We start from the raw sequence: 19664 nt of genomic DNA on the forward strand, positions 1-19664 counted from the left end.
GTGACAGATGAGAGCATGTTTCATGCTCATTTTTTATTGATTAGCAGATTAGAGATGTTTGCTTCTTTTATTTTATTTTGTTGTAATTGTAAAATTACTTCAGTAAAGAATTCCAAACCAGGCTGTAAATGACTCAAAGATATTGCCAAGTGAAGTCTGTTTTTAGTGGTATGTGCAGAAACAAGTCGGGCTTGCAGTTCCCAGTGGGACAGAGTATGGGAGTCTGCCACCCTTACTCATGTTGAGTAATACCTTATTACACAAGTAATCCTGTCACAGTGAACAGAGCTGTTTTGGTTTTTTCTAAAGGTACTAGTTGTTCAGTGTACATAAATAATGAATGAATTGAGGGCCAAAATGAAATAGAGACAGTCAGTATTAGCTAGCACCTTTTGCTTGGAATGTCTGTAGAGAGATAATAGCATCAATAAACCTGGGAATATGAACGTTAGTACTAAATGTGATCAGAGATGAGGCAAATGTATTGCTGACATTTTGGATAAGCTTGTGTTTGTGCATCTATATGCGTGTGTATATGCTTTCATATTAGATATATGTAGTATTGGTGCTGTCTGTAATCATAAGGATTTCTTGTGGCAAAGCAGAGTCTGCAGATTTCTGACATGTACTTTAATTAGAGGGAAATATCTCTGCAGATCAGGAAGAGAGTCGAATTGAATCCTGTGGAAGTTCCTGGGACTAGTTTAGCGTATAGCATTTGGTTTGGAATCAGGCCATGTTAGTGAGTAAATTCCTGATGCTGCTGGTAGCTGGAATGACCCTCCACATTGCTGCTAGAGGATCAGATCCGCTGTTCTTGTCCTTGAGCATCTCTTCAGAATGCAGCTCTGTGCATGTCTCTGATGTATGGGGCCAAGTGATTTAAACTCTACCCATGAGAAAGACTTAGTTTATAGCTGCCAGAGAAACTCAAGAGGTGAACGTTTTCATGCCGATTCAGAAACTGGCCATGCGACTCCAGTCAGGCAGTGTCACGCCTAGTTATGGTGAGAAAACAACAATGCCTCTCTTGATAAAGGAAAAAAAATTAAGTCTTGCACAGTCAAAATTTTGACATACAATTTAAATCATCTCTCTACGTCCTGTGGACTTGGAGCTGTCAAAAAGGCAAAGCCTGTGTTTGAATGGAAAAGCTTTTTATTTCTTTAAAAAGTGTACCAACTATAATTATCCATAACTATGCAGGCCTGTTTTAATGCTGCTTTATAATTACAGGTCTTAATGCTAGATTATGCAAAGTCATTTATAAATAGTCAGAACAGAGGGACTTTGGGAGTTTTTAACCTGTAGATTGCTGTGGGTTGTGGCAGCTGATGGGATTTTGCCTGTGTATGTATAGGGTGAGCTGTGTAGTGATTGATGAATCCCTTAATTAACTCCCAACAAGTTAAGATTTATGGCCTCATATCTTTTTCTCCTGACACATCTGTGTTTGTCACTTTTGAAGACATGGATAAGCCATTTCTCCAAAAGCTTTTGTGGGTATCTGAAATGTTTCTGAGGTATTTTGCTTAACGTAACAAGATTAGAGTTTTATGACATAAAATTTGTGAAATTTTATGGCATGAGTGATCACGTTGGGATGGATGCTGGTTGTATGCTAGAGGGCACTATCTCCTTGAATACTGGATACCATTTTAGATTTATTTTGGGTTTACAATCTTATATGAAATTAGCCAAACCAAATGAACAAATGGAGCTGTAGTGGGATCACTTAAATGAGATTCTGTTAATAATAATTTAAAAAGAGAGCTGTGGAAAGATCCTCACTTCTGTGAGACACTGAACTGAAGGGAAAAAAAGAAAAAAGGTTATTTGGTCCTCTGAAATTGTTTGGATAGAACCAATACTTGTGATGGCATGAGGAAACAATTCATGTGGACAAAGTTCAGCTCTAACTCTCTCCAGTAGGAAAATCCAGCCATAATGAAGTCAGTCCAAAAACACTGAGATCAATAGACACAGGGTATCAGTTTAAGCCTACAAAGAGTCTGTTGTAAACTGAATGTGATTAAAGAAATACGTGGAGAAGCTATTGTAAGATGAATTGCATCAAATATTTGTGGACTAAGAGTGAGATAGAGGGAGATTCCACTTCCCTGGGGAAAAAGAAAAATCATTCTTGCTACCAGGAAAAGCATTTATTTAATGAAAAATTATCAAAAAGCATGCTTTTTACTGTAATTTCTGCATATTAAGAAGCCTTTATAAAAACAGGAAAAAAAAAGAAAAAGAGTCCCTTTTTAAGAAACAGGACTGTATTTGACTTCATCGTAAGTTCCAGCCTAACCACTGATAAAAATCAATCATGGGGATAACCTTCAAAACTTCAGTGTGTCTCTGCAGTAGGCTGAGTACTACTTGTGTCCCACTGTGTCTGAACTCTGTAGATTTAGGTTGTCTGAGAAATTACTATTTAGCTATTTATAATCAGTAGAGATGGTTAATGGCAGTTAAAAATACCCCAACTCTTCTTGCAGTCTTAAGTCACAGGAGATTTAATCTGCAGAGATACCTTTTTAGATTCAGAAGCTGGTCCAGCATATTGCTGCTTTTCTGAGAGATATATCTTGGGGCTTTTTTGGGTTTCTTTAATCCTATCTGTAAGTTGATGTTTGAGGAAAGTGATGGTTCCTGTCTCATTGTAAACCATCTTTCAGAGGGGTGTAATTGAAAACCCTTCTGAGTTTAAGCTAATTTGAGGAAAAGACCTTGAAGCTGTATAGGTTGTAAACTGTCATATTATCATTGAGGGTAGATCCAGGATGTCTGCAGTCCGTTGTTAAGGTGGGTTAATTCCAGTCCTTCTTTAGACCTAGACCTGTTTAAAAGGACTCCATTTCTGACAACATTGTTATTCAGAATTTTAGCTGTTTCTCTTACTGTTTATAATGGGAACTCTACTTGCATCTCAGATAACAGAATCTGGTAAGACCTACTGTTAGCCGAATAGGAAAATGAAGGTGAATGAAAAAAAGACCATTTCAAATTCAGAAAAGGGATCAGTAAAACTGTAGAAATAATGAAAGACCATCTCTGAATGAATTTATCTTGTATCATGTGGTTTTCTGCTCATGAACCTGTAAGAGATTTGATCCTTTGCTGCTATAGACTTGGTTAGTTACTGTCCTTCTGGAATACATTCCCAAAAGAAGATATGGGTTTGTTTATTTAGTTATGTCTTCCATTTTCTGGTGGAAATTTCCAAAGTGTTCATAAGGAGTAGGTAATTTCTGTGAAACTCTGATGTTTGTATTTGATATTAAAGGGGATGATGAGACTTCTGAAAGGCCAGATTATGCCTAACGCACACTGGCTATGGACAGAGGTACCTGAAAACAAATTGCTCTCATCATTTGAGCTCTATAATCTAGGGTTGTGCATCCATTTTTTTGAGTGTTGTAGTCGCTTGGAAGACTAACATAGATTACATCCTCAACTTTGCTGCCTTAGCCATTTTAGCAATTTATTAGTCTTCTAGCATTGTGATGGGTACATGGCTTGTAATTTAAACTGGATCTTTAAAAAGCTCCATGAAGAAGGAAAAAGTTTCTTCGTCTCTACTATCACTGTAGATTGGCCTACCGTCCAGCCTATAGGTTTTCATTTTAGATCAAAACCATAATAGTCTCTGCTGTTATTAGTACATGGAGGTGGTCATCTCTATTGCCTTCCTTGCTGCTTTTTATAAATTCCCTGCAGAAAATGGTATCATCCCTGTTGGGAGCAGTGACAAGCAGAAGACAATGATGATCTACAGCATGCTATCTGAGCACAATAGAGGAAATCACATATTCACTAATAAAGTTAGCAGAAGAGCTTTATTTCAACATGCTAGTCAAACTCTTCTTGTCAAGCAATGCAACAGAATTTGAGTTACTCTGGGTTAACAGCAGTAGGAGTTTTTTAATACAATTTGGGTATATATGTATATATATATATATATAAAAAATACAAATAAATAATCAATACAAACCAAGGCATCCTCTATTGTCAAAGTGAATTGTAGTGGAAACCTTCGTAGATGGTTTACAATATTTTCATTTGTCTTATTGAATATAAATGTCCTAAAGTATAGAACATTACTGTGGAATAATCGACAAATGATTTTGTGTCCCTCCCTTTTTGTTCGCCAAAATAGAGACAACTGCTTAGCACTGATTTTCAAAAAGTGAGATTTTGTAAAAACCCAAGTTTCTATTAAGGCAGTGCTGAAATGAGTAACAAAAATGTTACACTCTGAATCGATAGCAAATGTATATCTTGGTGGGGTGCAATGCAGAATATGAATAATTCACGTTAACTTCAGGAGGGAGTTGCATGGTTTCTGCAGAAGAAAAGCTTGGGATCTGTCACGTCAAACATAGCTGCAAAATGCTGAATTCAGTGGGCTAGTAGAAAACTGCCAGTAAGAGTCTATGTGGTGATCTCTGTCTTTATACATATGCTTTGCTGCAGACACGTAGGTGGGAAAGCCTAGAAGACAGAATTCAGGTAGGATGTATGAAGTGTTAGTCTGTTGGACTAAGTCAAACATTAATAGAAAATACAGATTGCTTATCTATGTACAGGCAATAGGTAGTTTTCAGAACAGGCAATGTGCAGCTGAGTGTAGGTTCTGGTATGGATTTTTTTGCCTGAGTTTTTGTTTTCTTGGGTTTTTGTTTTGGTGGTGTGGGTTGTTTTTTGGTTTTTTTTTAAATATAACCTAACTTGGCTCAGGAAGCAAAGCTCAAAATGAGATCATTAGAAGCAAAATAAGTCCTAACAAAGGGCTGTTTAAAGTCACTGTTTGTTTTCAGACCCAGTTGACTGCTGCTAAGAATCATTTCGTGCTCAATATGCCAAATCGTATGGACATGCTCCACCTCACAGCAACCCCACACATGGTTCAAGAGGCTGCTGGGCTTTTGAAATGCAGTCCTTTAACTGTGAAGTGGAAAATCAAAATAGGGTAATTAGAATCATAAATACTAGATTTTTTAGGAGAAGTAGTATTACTTTAGCCTGTCTTTTCAACTTTTTACATACCGTAGTCTTCAGTTTTCTGATCATAACTTACTATTTTCTATAAAATATTTCTCCTTTTTACTTATTCTTTTTGACTATGCCTATAGGATTTCTTATTTCTCATTCCACTCCTCATTACAGATGCCCCTGCTTAGCACAGTGACCCATTATGCCATCCATGCACATACTCTGATTTTCATGAACAATGTTGCTGTAATTAATCCCAGAAGTCGTCTGCATTTTAATACTTCACTGGACCCCTCTATTTTGAAGACAAACCTGGAAGTGTTCTGGGTTCAGATTGTCCTATAAAATCTTCAGTACTGCGAGATTTGGATGAAAAGTGCATTTTCCAATGAACTAAGGATTCTTTCAGTCTTTCAGAAAATTGAAGATATACATGTGCTATCAGAACAGTGTTATCATAAAGTCTCAAAAATTTCAGAATATGGGCCTGAACTTTAAGTCAGGATTTTTGCATGATTTTTACAGTGCATGCTGTATGTATCCTTCTTTTTTATATAGATAATATATATATCATCTTATTATCTATAATAAATGTATTTACATTTACATGTGTCTTTTCCTGATCTGACTGTAGGTGGGAAGTATAGGGTACTTTGATAACAAATCCTCATTTACGTAGTACAACCCTGAATTTGTCTTGTCCAAATGTTAGATTATTAATGTGCAAATGTTTAATTCCTTAACTATCCCAGATCTGTGAACCTGCAAAGATTCTTGCAACATGACTATAGTACTCTGTTGTTCACATGGGTGAAGTTTTATAAAGACAAGTTTTGGCTTGATAGGAACTTATTTTATTGTATTCTATTTTCTCTTTTCTCCTTTTCTTTTCTTTTCTTTTCTTTTCTTTTCTTTTCTTTTCTTTTCTTTTCTTTTCTTTTCTTTATTTTCTTTTTCCTTTTCTCTTTTCTTTCTTTTCTTTTTTCCTTTTCTCTTTTCTTTTCTTTTCTTTTCTTTTCTTTCTTTTTTCTCTTTTCTTTTCTTTTCTTTTCTTTTCTTTTCTTTTCTTTTCTTTTCTTTTCTTCTCTTTTCTTTTCTTCTCTTTTCTTTTCTTTTCTTTTCTTTTCTTTTCTTTTCTTTTCTTTTCTTTTCTTTTCTTTTCTTTTCTTTTCTTTTCTTTGTCAGTTATGGTTACATACATGCGGATGTTTATTCCTTAAAAGCTTAAGTTGACAATAGCTTGTATCGGGAGACATTCTGTCTTCTTAGAGTCTCTTGCAAATGCAAAACCAGATGGGTATTTTTTAAAGGAATTGCATTTCATTATACAGTCTTCTTAGGTGAATTTTCATGTTTAAGAAGCCAGAATACAAGAGAGTGCTATATTAGTGTATTATTCTCACAACAAACAAGCCACTGTTCTGTTGCTACCTGCTTGGCCATTGTTCCCAATTGTGTATGCTTTGCAGTGGTATTTGGATGGTTTCCTGCTCTCTGCCAGCACAAAAAAGGCATTTCTGTTACAATGGCCCCTAACCACACAATGACGGCATTAAGGATTTATTTGGAGGTTTCATTATTTTCTCCTCTTTTGTTCCTTCCAGGATGTCTTCCAAGCGACCAGCCTCTCCGTATGGGGAAGCAGATGGAGAGGTAGCCATGGTGACAAGCAGACAGAAAGTGGGAGAAGAGGAGAGTGACGGGCTCCCAGCCTTTCACCTTCCCTTGCATGTGAGTTTTCCCAACAAGCCTCACTCTGAGGAATTTCAGCCAGTTTCTCTGCTGACGCAAGAGAACTGTGGCCATAGGACTCCCACTTCTCAGCACAACACAATGGTAGGTTTGCTAATGGTCTATTGTGCTTACATCCATTCTTTGAATTCTGCCTCTACAGTACTTTGGCATCAAGATCTGTACTTTATGGAGCATACAATGCACAGTTACACGTACAGAACACACTACAATAATGTGAAAGTTTTGACCTAGCTGGACTGCCTTTACCCTTCACTACAAACACTAAATCGCTCACAGTGCAAACCCCGCTTTTCCTCACCTTTGCCTACTGGCATTTAGGGTGCTAAGACTTTTTTAGCTTCAGCGATGTGGATTTGAAGTGTATGTGTTCAGCAAACAGTAAATGGTTTTGGAACGCTGTAAGTGAGAGTCATGTTTGGCATGGTGTCTGAACTATCACCGCAATGCCAAGTTTATGCAATAGTTAAGGCACGGAAGTCTGTATAAAGGGTAAAAAAGGCAACTTTGGATTTTGCTTGTTTTAAAAATTCGTGTCTGATGTGTATTTCACATGCCACAGATACCTACAAGTAAATTTGCTGTGCTTATGGAATTCAATTAGCCTTCCACTTTTTCACTTGTGAATTCCCACCGTTTTGTGCAGTTTACAAATGACACCGTGCACTTAATTCATTGCATTTAGCAGCCCACTGAAAGACCAGAACTGGCTTTATCTGAAAGCAGATAATTGAGGAAAAAGCAATGCCATGTTCTTTGCTAGTGTCACTATCATAACCTGATGTGCTTGGGCCCTTCATGCAGAGTACTGTGATACATTCTTACAAAGGTGGGAAAGTGCAGGAAGAGGCATTGAAACCTCAGGACTTAGGCACTTCGACAAAACTTTCTAGTGCGAGTACACTCATCTTTTGCCTGTTTACAAATAGACTCTCACTTTTCTGTTAGTCCCCCACTTTGACAAAGGCACTGACAATTTCACTTTAAGTGAAGATAATGAATGGACCTGCATATTTGAAGGCTTTTAAAAAGGCATTGCAAAATAGGTGATAGTGTATTTTCATAAAAGCCTGCAACAGCTCCATAGCGGTATTTAAGCCCTTAGAGCTCCTTACGCACATGTAAAAGCCCTAAGTAAAAAGCCTTAGGGATTATGATTTCTCATAGGACCAAGTCACTGAGTAGTCACTCTCCTAGACAAAATAACTCACTGATCCTGATGCATTTTTCTTCTTTTTTGGTCTAATGCTGAAGTTCAAACAGTGGTTTGGAATATTTAATTTTACTTTGTTATTGCAACTTTAAATGAAGAAGGAGCATTGTTGAAAAAATTACTCGCAGGCAGACACATCATTATCTTTTACTAGCTTGGTTACTTCTCATCCTTTATCATATGTTTTATGGAGATGAAATTCATTAATATACAGTTCCAGCCATCGGGCAGTTAGGTAACATAACTGGTGTATGAGCTTTGATGTATTTTGGCCTATTCTGAGAGAATGTACTGAAAATAAAGGGTTGTTCCTGACAACATTTAAGTCAATAGATAAACTTGTAATGACACTAGGAGTGTAGAATCAGACCCTAATGAAATAAAACTTTGTTGTCTTCTAAGGAGACCAGCAGGAGTATTTTAAATGCACCTCACTGAAATGACTTAACTGCTGTTTAACTGATTTTAACTGACTTCTTTATTCGTTCATAGTTTTTAAGACCAAGAAGATTAGCTGATCATCTAGTGTGACTTGCTTCTATGAAGGCTATATTTAATGTGATGTCGAAACAGTGTGTTTTGTCTCTTTTTAATACAAGATACTGAATTACTGCATGGTTTAGACACTTTTGCTGTAGTAGTGAGATGCTGTAGGCTTATCCAAAGTGTGTTTGGGGGGTCGTAGGGACTGGTTTTATCTTCATCCATATTTAAGAAAATTGCCAGTTTATATGAATGTGACATTTTGGTAATAACTTTCTTTTAGTGAGGAGTGTCTTGTAAAAATCATCATCCAAATAGGTGAGAAAGGACGTAGCCTATGTGTCTCCAGAAAGAGGGAAGTGATCAGTGTAAATGAGTAATATATATATAATCACTCCCTCTGTTGTTGTGATACGTAGTTATAAGAAGGAGGTAACTGAACCTGGTGCTTGGATAACTTTTAGATTACTTCAATTTGAGTAATTAGCAGTTACAGAAATCATTCCCAAAGGGTATTCACTTTGGTAGCATTACAGAGGTCATTTTTATTGTGTTTGGGTTCATATGCTCTGCTATTTTTCAGTGTCTGGGAAGCAAATCCAGGCATATGCACATGTGCACACACCACCATACAGTGCAGTCCAATACAGTTTTGTTGATAAAGCTCTAGCAGTGTGCTTCACACTTCTTAATAGCTTTTCAGCTGTGCTACTACACCTACTGACTGAGTCTGCAAGTGACTATGGAGTTCTCATTTTGCAGCCACGTGCTGTCCTTCGCAGGGTACACCTTTATAGATCTCTCCAATGTCCAATAAGACGGGATCAGATGTAGTCAGTCTGAAATCATGTAGTGCATCACTCCGCTTCACTCCTCTAAACCATCCTGCTTTGTGCGTGATTGTTGGCTAAGGCTCTTCTCCAAAGGGATTCTTAGATACACATGGTGTAGATCCAGAGAGATCTTACTGTGTTAGCTACATTTGCAATACCCATTCGGCTTAGGGAACAGTCTCAGCAGAAGAAAGCCACAGCCAAGGGATCTGTAAAAGGTACGGAATTACACAGCTTTGTCTTACCAGTAGGCTGCGTAGCTGAATTCCTCTTGTTACCATAGCCATTCTTGTCTCTTCATATTCTGCCTCTCAGCACTGGGTCATGAAGGAACAGTTAGGAAAACAATTTCAACCTTGAGAATCAATTTCTTGGCCTCACCTTCCTAGCTGCTAATTGGCCCTCTGTTTCATAGTTTACTTCCAGCTGTGTTTCCTTTTACAAGTCTGACCAGCTGGGACATCGTAGGGTCCTTAAGGCAAAGGGCTGATTGCACTAGAGTGATAACTCAACAGTTTATCCAACTGAGACTTCTGAAAATTTACCCTGTTCCACTTTACCAAGTTGTAACAACTGCCAACTTAGAGACACTGCTCAGAATGCTGGGTAATTTACTTTTTTTTAAGGAGGGCAAAATCCCTAGAAAGAAATCTTAAAACCTAACCAGAAATCGGCAAAAAACTACAAAACCCAACTTCCTATCAAAATGAACAGGGTATTTCTGAGAATGCTGGAACTGAAGCCAGAGAAGGGTTAGCACAGGGGGCACAAACTGAAAATGCAGGAGGCGCCATCTGAGCATGAGGATACTTTTTGCTGTGGGGATGACTGACCATAGAACAGATTGCCCAGGGAGGTTGTGGAGTCTTCCTTCTTGGAGATACTCAAAAACCATCTGGACACAGTCCTGGGCAACTGACTAGATGGCCTTGCTTGATCAGGGGTTGGACTAGGTGACCTCCAGAGGTCCCTTCCAACCTCAAGCCTTCTGTGGTTCTGTAAATGCAGGGACAACTCTATCCCAAACTGTCTTCCTCTTGATAGAAGAAACTAGATGCTTGTTGTAAGTAGGAAAGCTCTTGCATTGATAAAAATGAAAGAATATATTAGACTTAAACCAAAGGCTCAGTAGAAAATACAAGACAAATTATTTGACCTAAACTATATCCAAGAGTCCCCTTAGGACATTCATAGCAGTCTCTAAGCTTAGCAGGGAAACACTTGAGGAATTACAGTATCAGTCAGTACCTCTTTTGAAGAAACCTATTCAGGCTACAGTATTTGCACAGCACAGATAGTTTTAGTTCATGTAAGTTATGACGGTTTATATAATTTGTTTCTGTTTGTCTGCCTTACCATGTTGCTTTTGCTGCTTCTCAAAGACTGCTGATTTCACCGGTGGTGTCTGTCTGCTAATTTCTGAAAATAAGATGTCAAGGCTAAAAGCGCTGATTAAAATATACTACGGACATGGTATACTGTGGTCAAGTTCGGCCATTCTTCTTAACTGTAGAATACCAATCAAATACTGGAATGATGCTTTGGGGGGGAGGGGGAAGTAAAAAAAAAGGAAGCTCTGACTAAAAGATCAAACTGGTAAGGTGCAATTTTAGCCCAGATTTGTCCTGGACTTCCAGTGGGATTTAGAATTCATTTTCGGCAGTGCTTTAATTGATAGGAAATATTACAGTGTGCCTTAAGTAGCTTTATTGCTTCACACTGAAAAAATGTTTCATTTCTGTGGTTAATGAAGTTATTTCTCTGTAATTTGGGAATAATATTAAGACATTTTGGTCATATTAAGAACAGCACTACTAGTGGTCAAAGAGCTTACCAACTCATTGCTTCCTGTTTTTCCTCCACTTTTCCAAAATAAAAGGTTGTTTAATGCTGCATTTGAATTCTCTTATCACATACGTCCTGGCCTGTATTTCACCTATTGGTCTGGGGTTATCAGCATGTGCATTGGATTGGAAAAACAGTCAGCTAGAGCACTTAGCTGCTATATAGAAGTTGCAGAGAGAATGGAAATCTGAATGCATATAGCTTTTTAAAAAGTCAAATAGGACTCTAATTATATGGAGCTAAAGAATGCCTATTAAAAAAAAAACCCAAAAACCACAGTGGTTTTAGAGAAATTTTAATTTCCAGTGTACCTTTGTGCATCAGGCTTAGGATAAGTTATTGTGATTGTACAATGCGCAGTGTTGTGAACACCAGTGCCGTTATTGTGCCAGCTCTAATAATGAGAATTTCATTGTTTGGGGAGAGCAGTCTCCTACACTCTAGACAAAAGTGTAATTACTTTTGAACGATGTGGAATGTGCTCAGTTTAATAGCACGGAGAATAGATTCACAAAGATTCAGATAAAGCTAGCTTGGAAGCCATATGTGCAATGTGGCAGTATGAAATTGTTAGCAGGCACCATAATTGCAGCACACACACACACACACGCACACACACACACTTTCACAGTTTAAACTATAAACTGTTGTTTCTGTAAGAGATAGGCTTATCTGAACAAGACTAGTTCAATTAAAACAAAGCAGAAACGGTGGTAAGTTTGCATTTGTCTTTTTTTGATGTTCTTTCCTTCCTCTCTTAATGGTAAATTGATATTTATAAGATGATGAAATTGCATTGTTACAAACATTGCATTATAAATGTCACCACAGAAGTAGCACATGAAAGCAGTTTCCACAGATAAAATTTCAAGCTTGTATTGGAGTTTGATCTTTTCAGTCTTTACACTTGCACTGTTTTAGATGATGGCTCTGTGGGCTATTAGAAAAGGGAACAAATAAAGAAGAATCAGCCAGAACCAATCAAACAGCTGTAGAAGTTGTCTACTGCATCATTTAGTCCAGACTCTAGAGAACTCTCTGCAGTCCTTAAGAACCAGTGGTGGTGGAGCTAGAAAAAGTTATGATGCCTCTCATATCTGCCTGATAAAATACCTGCCATTTAAGTTGTTATAACCTGCCGGTCCTCCTTGCCATGATCTGTATTATGGCACTCCTGACTCTCCAATCCTGTCCTATCTATGTATGTAAGTAATACCTACAATATTTAGTCATCACTTGCAAACTACTTGTGCAGGTCCCATATAGGGCAAGTAAATTTAAAGAGAATGTTTTAATTCTTCACGTGAGGCAGGGGTCAAAGCCATAGTGCAATTCAGAAGCAGTATGCTAGTTTATGGAAGTTCCCTTGGTTTATTCTACCGCTCTCTTAATACAGTGAGTTTTGCTTACTTGTGGACATGGAGAATCAGAATGAATATATCATTCCAGCTGAAGCCAACAGGCAGAAAGACTGGCTGAAGTCTGAGGTGACCCATTGGTGTTTTGATGAGACTCTGGAAGGTCTGAAGGTTGGTTAGGGAACAATAAATAAGTAATGAAGTAGGAAAACATTTTTTTCCAAGCAGGAGAAACTACATTTGAAACAATAAATTAGCAAATCAAGACCAGACTTAGCATCTATAAATTGCCTGAAATACAGTGTGCAGATGACTGTAGTTTTTAAAGGCCATGAAGAGAAGTGGAAACAGCAGTTGTTTGTTTTTGCTGAAGATCATCTTACTGTGAGGCAGTCACGTTTTTAATGGATTCATTTGAATGCAGTTAAGCAGAAAATAATCAACAGAAAAGTAAACACCTTTGTTTTATAGAAGTGCTGGGAACTGTATGTATCCATTGTTTGTAAGTGATTATATGCCTAGGAATCAATTCATTGACTTCATACTAGAAAATATCTTCACTTAAGCTTCTTGCATAAATGCTTGTAAAAGGTAATTCAAATGAAGAGCTGAAGACTTCCACAGGAAAAAAGATAGGTAAAACCGTAAAGCCACAATCAGTAGGAGTATTTGAACCAGATGGTCTCTCTTACAATGAAAAGAACTAAAAAATATGTAAGCCTTAAAAGAAAAAAAAAAGTTGGTCATCTTTCTAAGGAAAGTCGTCTGTCCTGGGACTTCCACATTGGACACAGTGGTTTCATTCCAAATTAATATCTCAATCCAGACTGCCTTCAGTAAGTAGTTCAGTTTTCAATTACATACCTTACTGAGACCTGCTGGATAATTTCACTGAAGACTGTACATCTTTACTGCAAATAGTGCAGGTCAGCCGAGTAGTGTATGCAGCTTTCATGGCCTGAAAGTGTAGCAGCATGCCCACAGTGGTACATTGCATTGCAGCCAGTACCCAGAAGACTGGGACAACGATATCTTCCAGAGGGAAATAGGAGATAACCACAGATTTGAAACAAAATCTTGAAGCTGCTGTTTTGAAGAGCATTGATAAGGACAAGGGTATGGAGAAAGCCCCAGCAGGACTGCAAGATTAATTTGTAGAAACAATTTAAAGAGACTGCATTTAAGTGCTTCTACCTCTTGATAATAGCTTTTACTTTCAAAAAGTCAGTTCCTAGGTGTGACATAATGCAGGTAGGATCTATGGTATCTCCATCCTGCTGGAACTCAAACAATAGCTGTGGACTTCATGTAGTTTCTCCAATTCAGGTCCATCACCTATGGCACTCTGTTCAAATTTATTCTGAATCACTGCCCTTTCTTTGGTGATAGTGAATCTCTACAGTGTTCTAGTGAGGCAGAAACTCTGCTGCCAGTTAAACCCCCAGTTCTCCATGGCTCTGGAAAGAGAAGGCGAAAGAAACACAGTTATAGAATCATAGAATCATAGAATAGTTAGGGTTGGAAAGGACCTTAAGGTCATCTAGTTCCAACCCGCCTGCCATGGGCAGGGACACCTCACACTAAACCATGCCACCCAAGGCCTCATCCAACCTGCCCTTGAACACCGCCAAGGATGGAGCATTCACAACCTCCCTGGGCAACCCATTCCAGTGCCTCACCACCCTCTCAGTAAAGAATTTCTTCCTTAGATCCAATCTAAACTTCCCATGTTTAAGTTTGAATCCGTTACCCCTTGTCCTGTCACTACAGTCCCTAATGAAGAGTCCCTTTCCAGCATCCTTGTAGGCCCCCTTCAGATACTGGGAGGCTGCTATGAGGTCTCCACGCAGTCTTTTCCAGGCTGAACAGCCCCAACTTTCTCAGCCTCTCTTCATATGGGAGGTGCTCCAGACCCCTGATCATCCTCGTGGCCCTCCTCTGGACTTGTTCCAACAGTTCCATGTCCTTCTTATGTTGAGGACACCAGAACTGCACACAATGCTCCAAGTGAGGTCTCACAAGAGCAGAGTAGAGGGGCAGGATCACCTCCTTCGACCTGCTGGTCACGCTCCTTTTGATGCAGCCCAGGATACAGTTGGCTTTGTGGGCTGCGAGCACACACTGAAGCCACCTCATGTTCATTTTCTCATCGACCAACACCCCCAAGTCCTTCTCTGCAGGGCTGCTCTGAATCTCTTCTCTGCCCAACCTGTAGCTGTTCCTGGGATTGCTCCGACCCAGGTGGAGGACCTTGCACTTGGCATGGTTAAACTTCATCAGGTTGGCATCAGCCCACCTCACAAGCATGTCAAGGTCCCTCTGGATGTCATTCCTTCCCTCCAGCATATCAACCAAACCACACAGCTTGGTGTCATCGGCAAACTTGCTGAGGGCGCACTCAATCCCACTGTCCATGTCGCCGACAAAGATGTTGAACAAGACCGGTCCCAACACCAATCCCTGAGGAACACCACTCGTTACTGGTCTCCAGCTGGACATTGAGCCATTGACCACAACTCTTTGTGTGCAGCCATCCAGTCAGTTCTTTATCCACCAAGTGGTCCATCTATCAAATTGATGTCTCTCCAATTTAGAGACAAGGATGTCATGTGGGACAGTGTCGAAGGCTTTGCACAAATCCAGGTAGATGACGTCAACTGCTCTGCCCCTGTCCATCAGTTCCGTAGCCCCATCATAGAAGACCACCAAATTGGTCAGGCAGGATTTCCCCTTAGTGAAGCCATGCTGGCTGTCGCCAACCACCTCCTTGTTTTTCATGTGCCTTAGCATGCCTTCCAGGAGAATCTGCTCCAAGAGTTTGCCAGCCACGGAGGTGAGACTGACTGGTCTGTAGTTGCCTGGGTCATCCATTTTCCCCTTCTTGAAAATGGGGGTTATATTTCCCTTTTTCCAGTCATTGGGAACTTCACCTGACTGCCATGATTTTTCAAATATGATGGACAGTGGCTTAGCAACTTCATTCACCAGCTCCTTCAGGACCCGAGGATGGATTTCATCAGGTCCCATGGACTTGTGTGCATTTAGGTTTTTAAGATGGTCTCGAACCAGATCCTCTCCTACAGTGGGCCTAGGGTCTTCACTCTTACAGTCCCTGCGTCCGCCTTCCAAGACTTGGGTGGTGCGGTTAGAGCCTTTGCCAGTGAAGACCGAGGCAAAGAAGTCATTAAGAACCTCAGCCTTCTCCAAAGCACGTTTTCATGCTTTTCTTTTCAAACAGTGAGGTTATCTCCTTCGGCCAAGCTTCTGCACTGTTAAGAAGTTTGTGGCCTTGGGCTGAAAATGTAACTATCAGAACAGAGACCAGCATACCAGATTTACATACTTCTATCCGACACATGCCTCAAGGAAAGGGATGTGTGAATCTAAGTTGATTATATCTTGCCCCCTGCATGATGCAAACTTCTGCTTTTGCACACCACCCTGACTAATTTTTCTTTCAGTAGTTGACCATTCATTTTAGAACTTCCATATCCACTTAACTTCCTCCAAGCAGCTGGTGTGGTTTTATACCTTTCTTTTCACTGCAGGTGAGAAAGCCGTTTTCTCTATTTCAAGCTTTATAAGAACAATATTACTCTATTACTTTCTGTCTGCTTGCAGTTGTGCTCTGAAAACCTTTTTCTGCCTTGCCCATTTTCTTTCTCTGCTTGTAGTAATATTTAATTTAGTCATTTCTATTATTAAATCCATTCTAAAGCCTTTTAGTAAATAGCTCGTATGAAGATATTGCACAGTAAAAGAAAGTAGTGTGCTATTTGCTTGGGCAGAATGTCAGTAAACTGGAGGATGGCTTTTTTTGATATGCAGCTGTACTTTCAGTAGAGATATACCAAAACTGAAATGCATTGTGAAGTATTGGTCATGGTTTCTTGAATTTAAGGGTTGCAAGGAATCTCTGTGATTATCAGCTCCTAGCAGTGCCAGAACCCTCTGCTACACTCAGTACTCACAGTCATGTTTTACAGTCTCTTCTCTCATTATCAAATGTTTGTGTCCATAGTTAGGATGTTACCTACAGTTTGTTCTCTGTCCTTTTAATGGCTGAGTGAAATGCTTCATCATACTTTTTTGCCTTGCGGATTTTCTCAGATTATAAAACTTAAGTTGGATTAGGCTGTGCTTTCTTTCTCTGTTTTTTCTTGCCACTGCTAATACTTTTGCAGGTTCACCAAAAGTAATGATGGTTGGAGTGATAATGAAAATGTGGCTTCAGGCAGTTGCTAGCATTTAGAGTGTCATGTCATCCAGTCATGTTTTTCTTTTTTCATGGAAGTAACTACTTCTTCTTGTCTTGACTATATCAGTGAAATATCAGCACCTTCTCCACTGTAATAAAAGGGTTTATTAATTTTCTTGTGAGATTCATGGCTAGAGAAGGACCTGTGGCTATACAGACTACAGGTTTCAATATGTGTTTGCTTAAGTATGAGCATCTAACATAGATGGGTTAACTTCTACAGCACATGCTGAAACCTCCCTACAGAGCAGATCAGCATGCTGCAATGTTTCTGAACCAGCCAATGTTCCAAAGTGTTTCAAGACAATTCAACAGAGGAGACAAACTTTTTTATTAAAAGGAGTCATTTATGTCTGGGGCAGCAGGCTTGTCTGAATAGTTTGGCCAGCCTCATTTCCAAAATCTCTTTAACATTGTTTTGAGTTCTTTATTTCTTTTTCCAGATTAGGTACAGTTGTGTGACCAGATAAGGCATTTTTGCTCTTTTCAAAGGAGTAGTAGACTTGATGAGTCCTGTGAATTTAGCATCACTAGATAAACCAATGAATGTAACTGAGTAGAGTTTGTGCCCAGTTTAACTAAGCATGATTTTTGCCAGAGCAGTGTAAACAAGGTTGTAATTATGCGTGGAAATAATCTGCTTCAGCATCCTTTTTTTTTATGCTTTTAAAACTGAATCCACCCCAAGGAAAAAAAGGGCCATGAAGATTAACTTTTTGTACTTTGTAAAGGCAACAGGCATTGTCCGAAACATAGACCAGTAAAATCTAACATCAAATTGTTATTACCTTTATTTATATTGTACCCAGAACATGATTTATTTTTATAGAGAAAGAGAAAAGAAACATTCTTTCCCCAGAATGCTTAGCTTATGACCCTGTTCCTGCAAAATAATCCGGTTGATTGGAAGCTAATGCTGATGATAGCAAGAGGGAGGGAAGGAGAGGTCACTGACTATAACTCCTGCTGCACATAGCTTTTTGTAGGATTGGAGTTTGATGACACAAAATAAGAAATATTATAGCAAAAGGTAAAATCCTTCTGACATCTCGGGTCTGAATTACTGCAGTAGATTGTATGTGTGTCTATATGCTAAATTGTATCAGTAGTGGAAGCTTGCATTGCTTATTAATATTCCTAGCCAGAAATAATATAAAATATCCGTGCTTCAGACCCTTCTCTGTATTGATATTCAGATTGAATTTATAGTGTGTGTTTCACCTCTGTAGCTGTAAGTGAAATTTACCTCTTTTTCATCCTTTTAATTTTAAACTGCTGGAGTTGTACTCAGGAGGGTTGCTCAGGTTTGGATCCATCGATGTTCAAAGGCAGTAGCATTCGCTGAGGGTACCACCTAGCTGCCTAGGATTTGTGGGTCTCCAGAACACAACCATACACAAATGCAGAGCTTAGTGGATTTAGGACTCTATAGGAGAAAGCTGTTTTCTTCTTTAATTTTCAGTTAAATCCATGGTGGTTTGTTTTTTTTTTTTTGGTACATGACAGCACTCTCAGTAGTAACTTTCTGTTGATTATAGGTCTGTTGGTGCAGTAAGAGATCGTTCTGACTTTCTTTCATACAGGAAGGAAGTTACCATAAACGTGGTTACTAACACATAAGGCATTGTCATGTCAATCACAATGTCACTTTTGGGGTGAGGGTTCAAGGGTGAGGGCTGGTAAGATTCAATGTTTATAGAGTGTATGTCCAGAGGTAAGCTAGTAACTTTAGGTTTAATTTTATGGTTACTGGAATTAAAGAGGGAAGAGCAGGGTATGATTCATTTATACTAACTTAGCTTCTAAGTAGGTCAGAGAAATCACACCCTAGAATTGCCTATTTTTCTTCATAGGTTACAACTGGAGCTTAGGGTGATAAGTTCAGCTGTTGATCCCTGTAGTTTAGAAATCTGTAGTGTGATAACTTAAACCAAAAAAGCTTTGAATGAGAGGTATTGGCCTACTCTTTTTTTGTGAATAAGTATTTGCTATATGGTGCTTAGCTCTGTTGGGAATATAAAGCATTCTGCATCTCAGAGCTCAAAACACTCAACTTACTTGAGTTTGTGTCCTGCATGTGGCTAATGTCGTATATATGTCCATGCTGTAATCTTTACTTTTTATAAATGTAAAATCTGCAAATCCTCCTCCCCCCCCTTTTTTTTTTAATCTTAACTATATATTTTCTTGACACAGTAACGAAGTAGACTATGAGGGAGAAAGGTTGAGCATTCACAATAGTTACATGAATTACTCATTTAAATTCTTTTTAAACGAATTTAATAAATTCTGTTGGAAAACAGTTTTTAGGATTTTACGTATCTACAAACGAAATTGAAAATAGTGTGATTCAGTTCTGCAAAGAATACATCTGTGGTAGATGATGTACTTTTCCTGTTTGCTTGTGGCCAGTGTAAACTTAGCTTTTGGGCAGAGACCATAGCTTCAGTTTTGAAGCTGTCAACATGAGTATTGGGTAATATATTGACACAGGGCCACAGTGAATTCCCTAGTTTTCCATGTGAATAAACGAATTTGACTGAAATCTTGCTTTTATATTTAGGGCCTGTATATTTTGCTCTGTAAAATACCACAAGCAGTTGTTGGACTCCGTACTTGTAATTTCATAAATATTAACAAAAATGGGAAGTTTTCAGTTTACTGGATGAAATCAGACTGTGTTCTCAGCTTCCCACTTGTTGATTTATCATTGACAATTCAATTCTATTGTCTGTGCCTTAGTTTATATGCTATTACAATGGAAATTATATTTGTCCTTCATCCATGATGATCTGTGGTCTGTTTGTGTTTTCAAACTCATGAAGATTCTTGAATGCTGTAAAGTGAGATTGAGATTCAGTTCACCAAAGTTAAGGCGCATAAAAGTTAGATGTCTGAGCTCTCTTCACAGTTCATGGAGGAAA

The 19664-nt window shown here is 38.7% G+C and overlaps 1 protein-coding gene across 7 annotated transcripts in view; it reads left to right on the plus strand.

Annotated features, from left to right (window-relative positions):
• Nucleotides 1-19664, plus strand: part of SOX5 (SRY-box transcription factor 5) — a gene marked incomplete at its 5' end in the record, with an annotated part of 294566 nt that overhangs the window by 31712 nt on the left and 243190 nt on the right. For 3 of the 7 annotated variants that reach the window (XM_080632861.1, XM_080632860.1, XM_080632862.1), the window contains one exon: nt 6603-6834. In XM_080632861.1, the coding sequence (XP_080488987.1) occupies nt 6603-6834 (232 nt within the window). Of the gene's footprint in view, nt 1-6602; nt 6835-19664 lie in introns of those variants that run through there. The other 4 variants (XM_080632863.1, XM_080632865.1, XM_080632866.1 and 1 more) reach the window with 2 other exon arrangements.

This window comes from Psittacula echo, assembly GCF_963264785.1.
Source record: "Psittacula echo genome assembly, chromosome: 1".
Lineage (NCBI taxonomy): Eukaryota > Metazoa > Chordata > Aves > Psittaciformes > Psittacidae > Psittacula > Psittacula echo.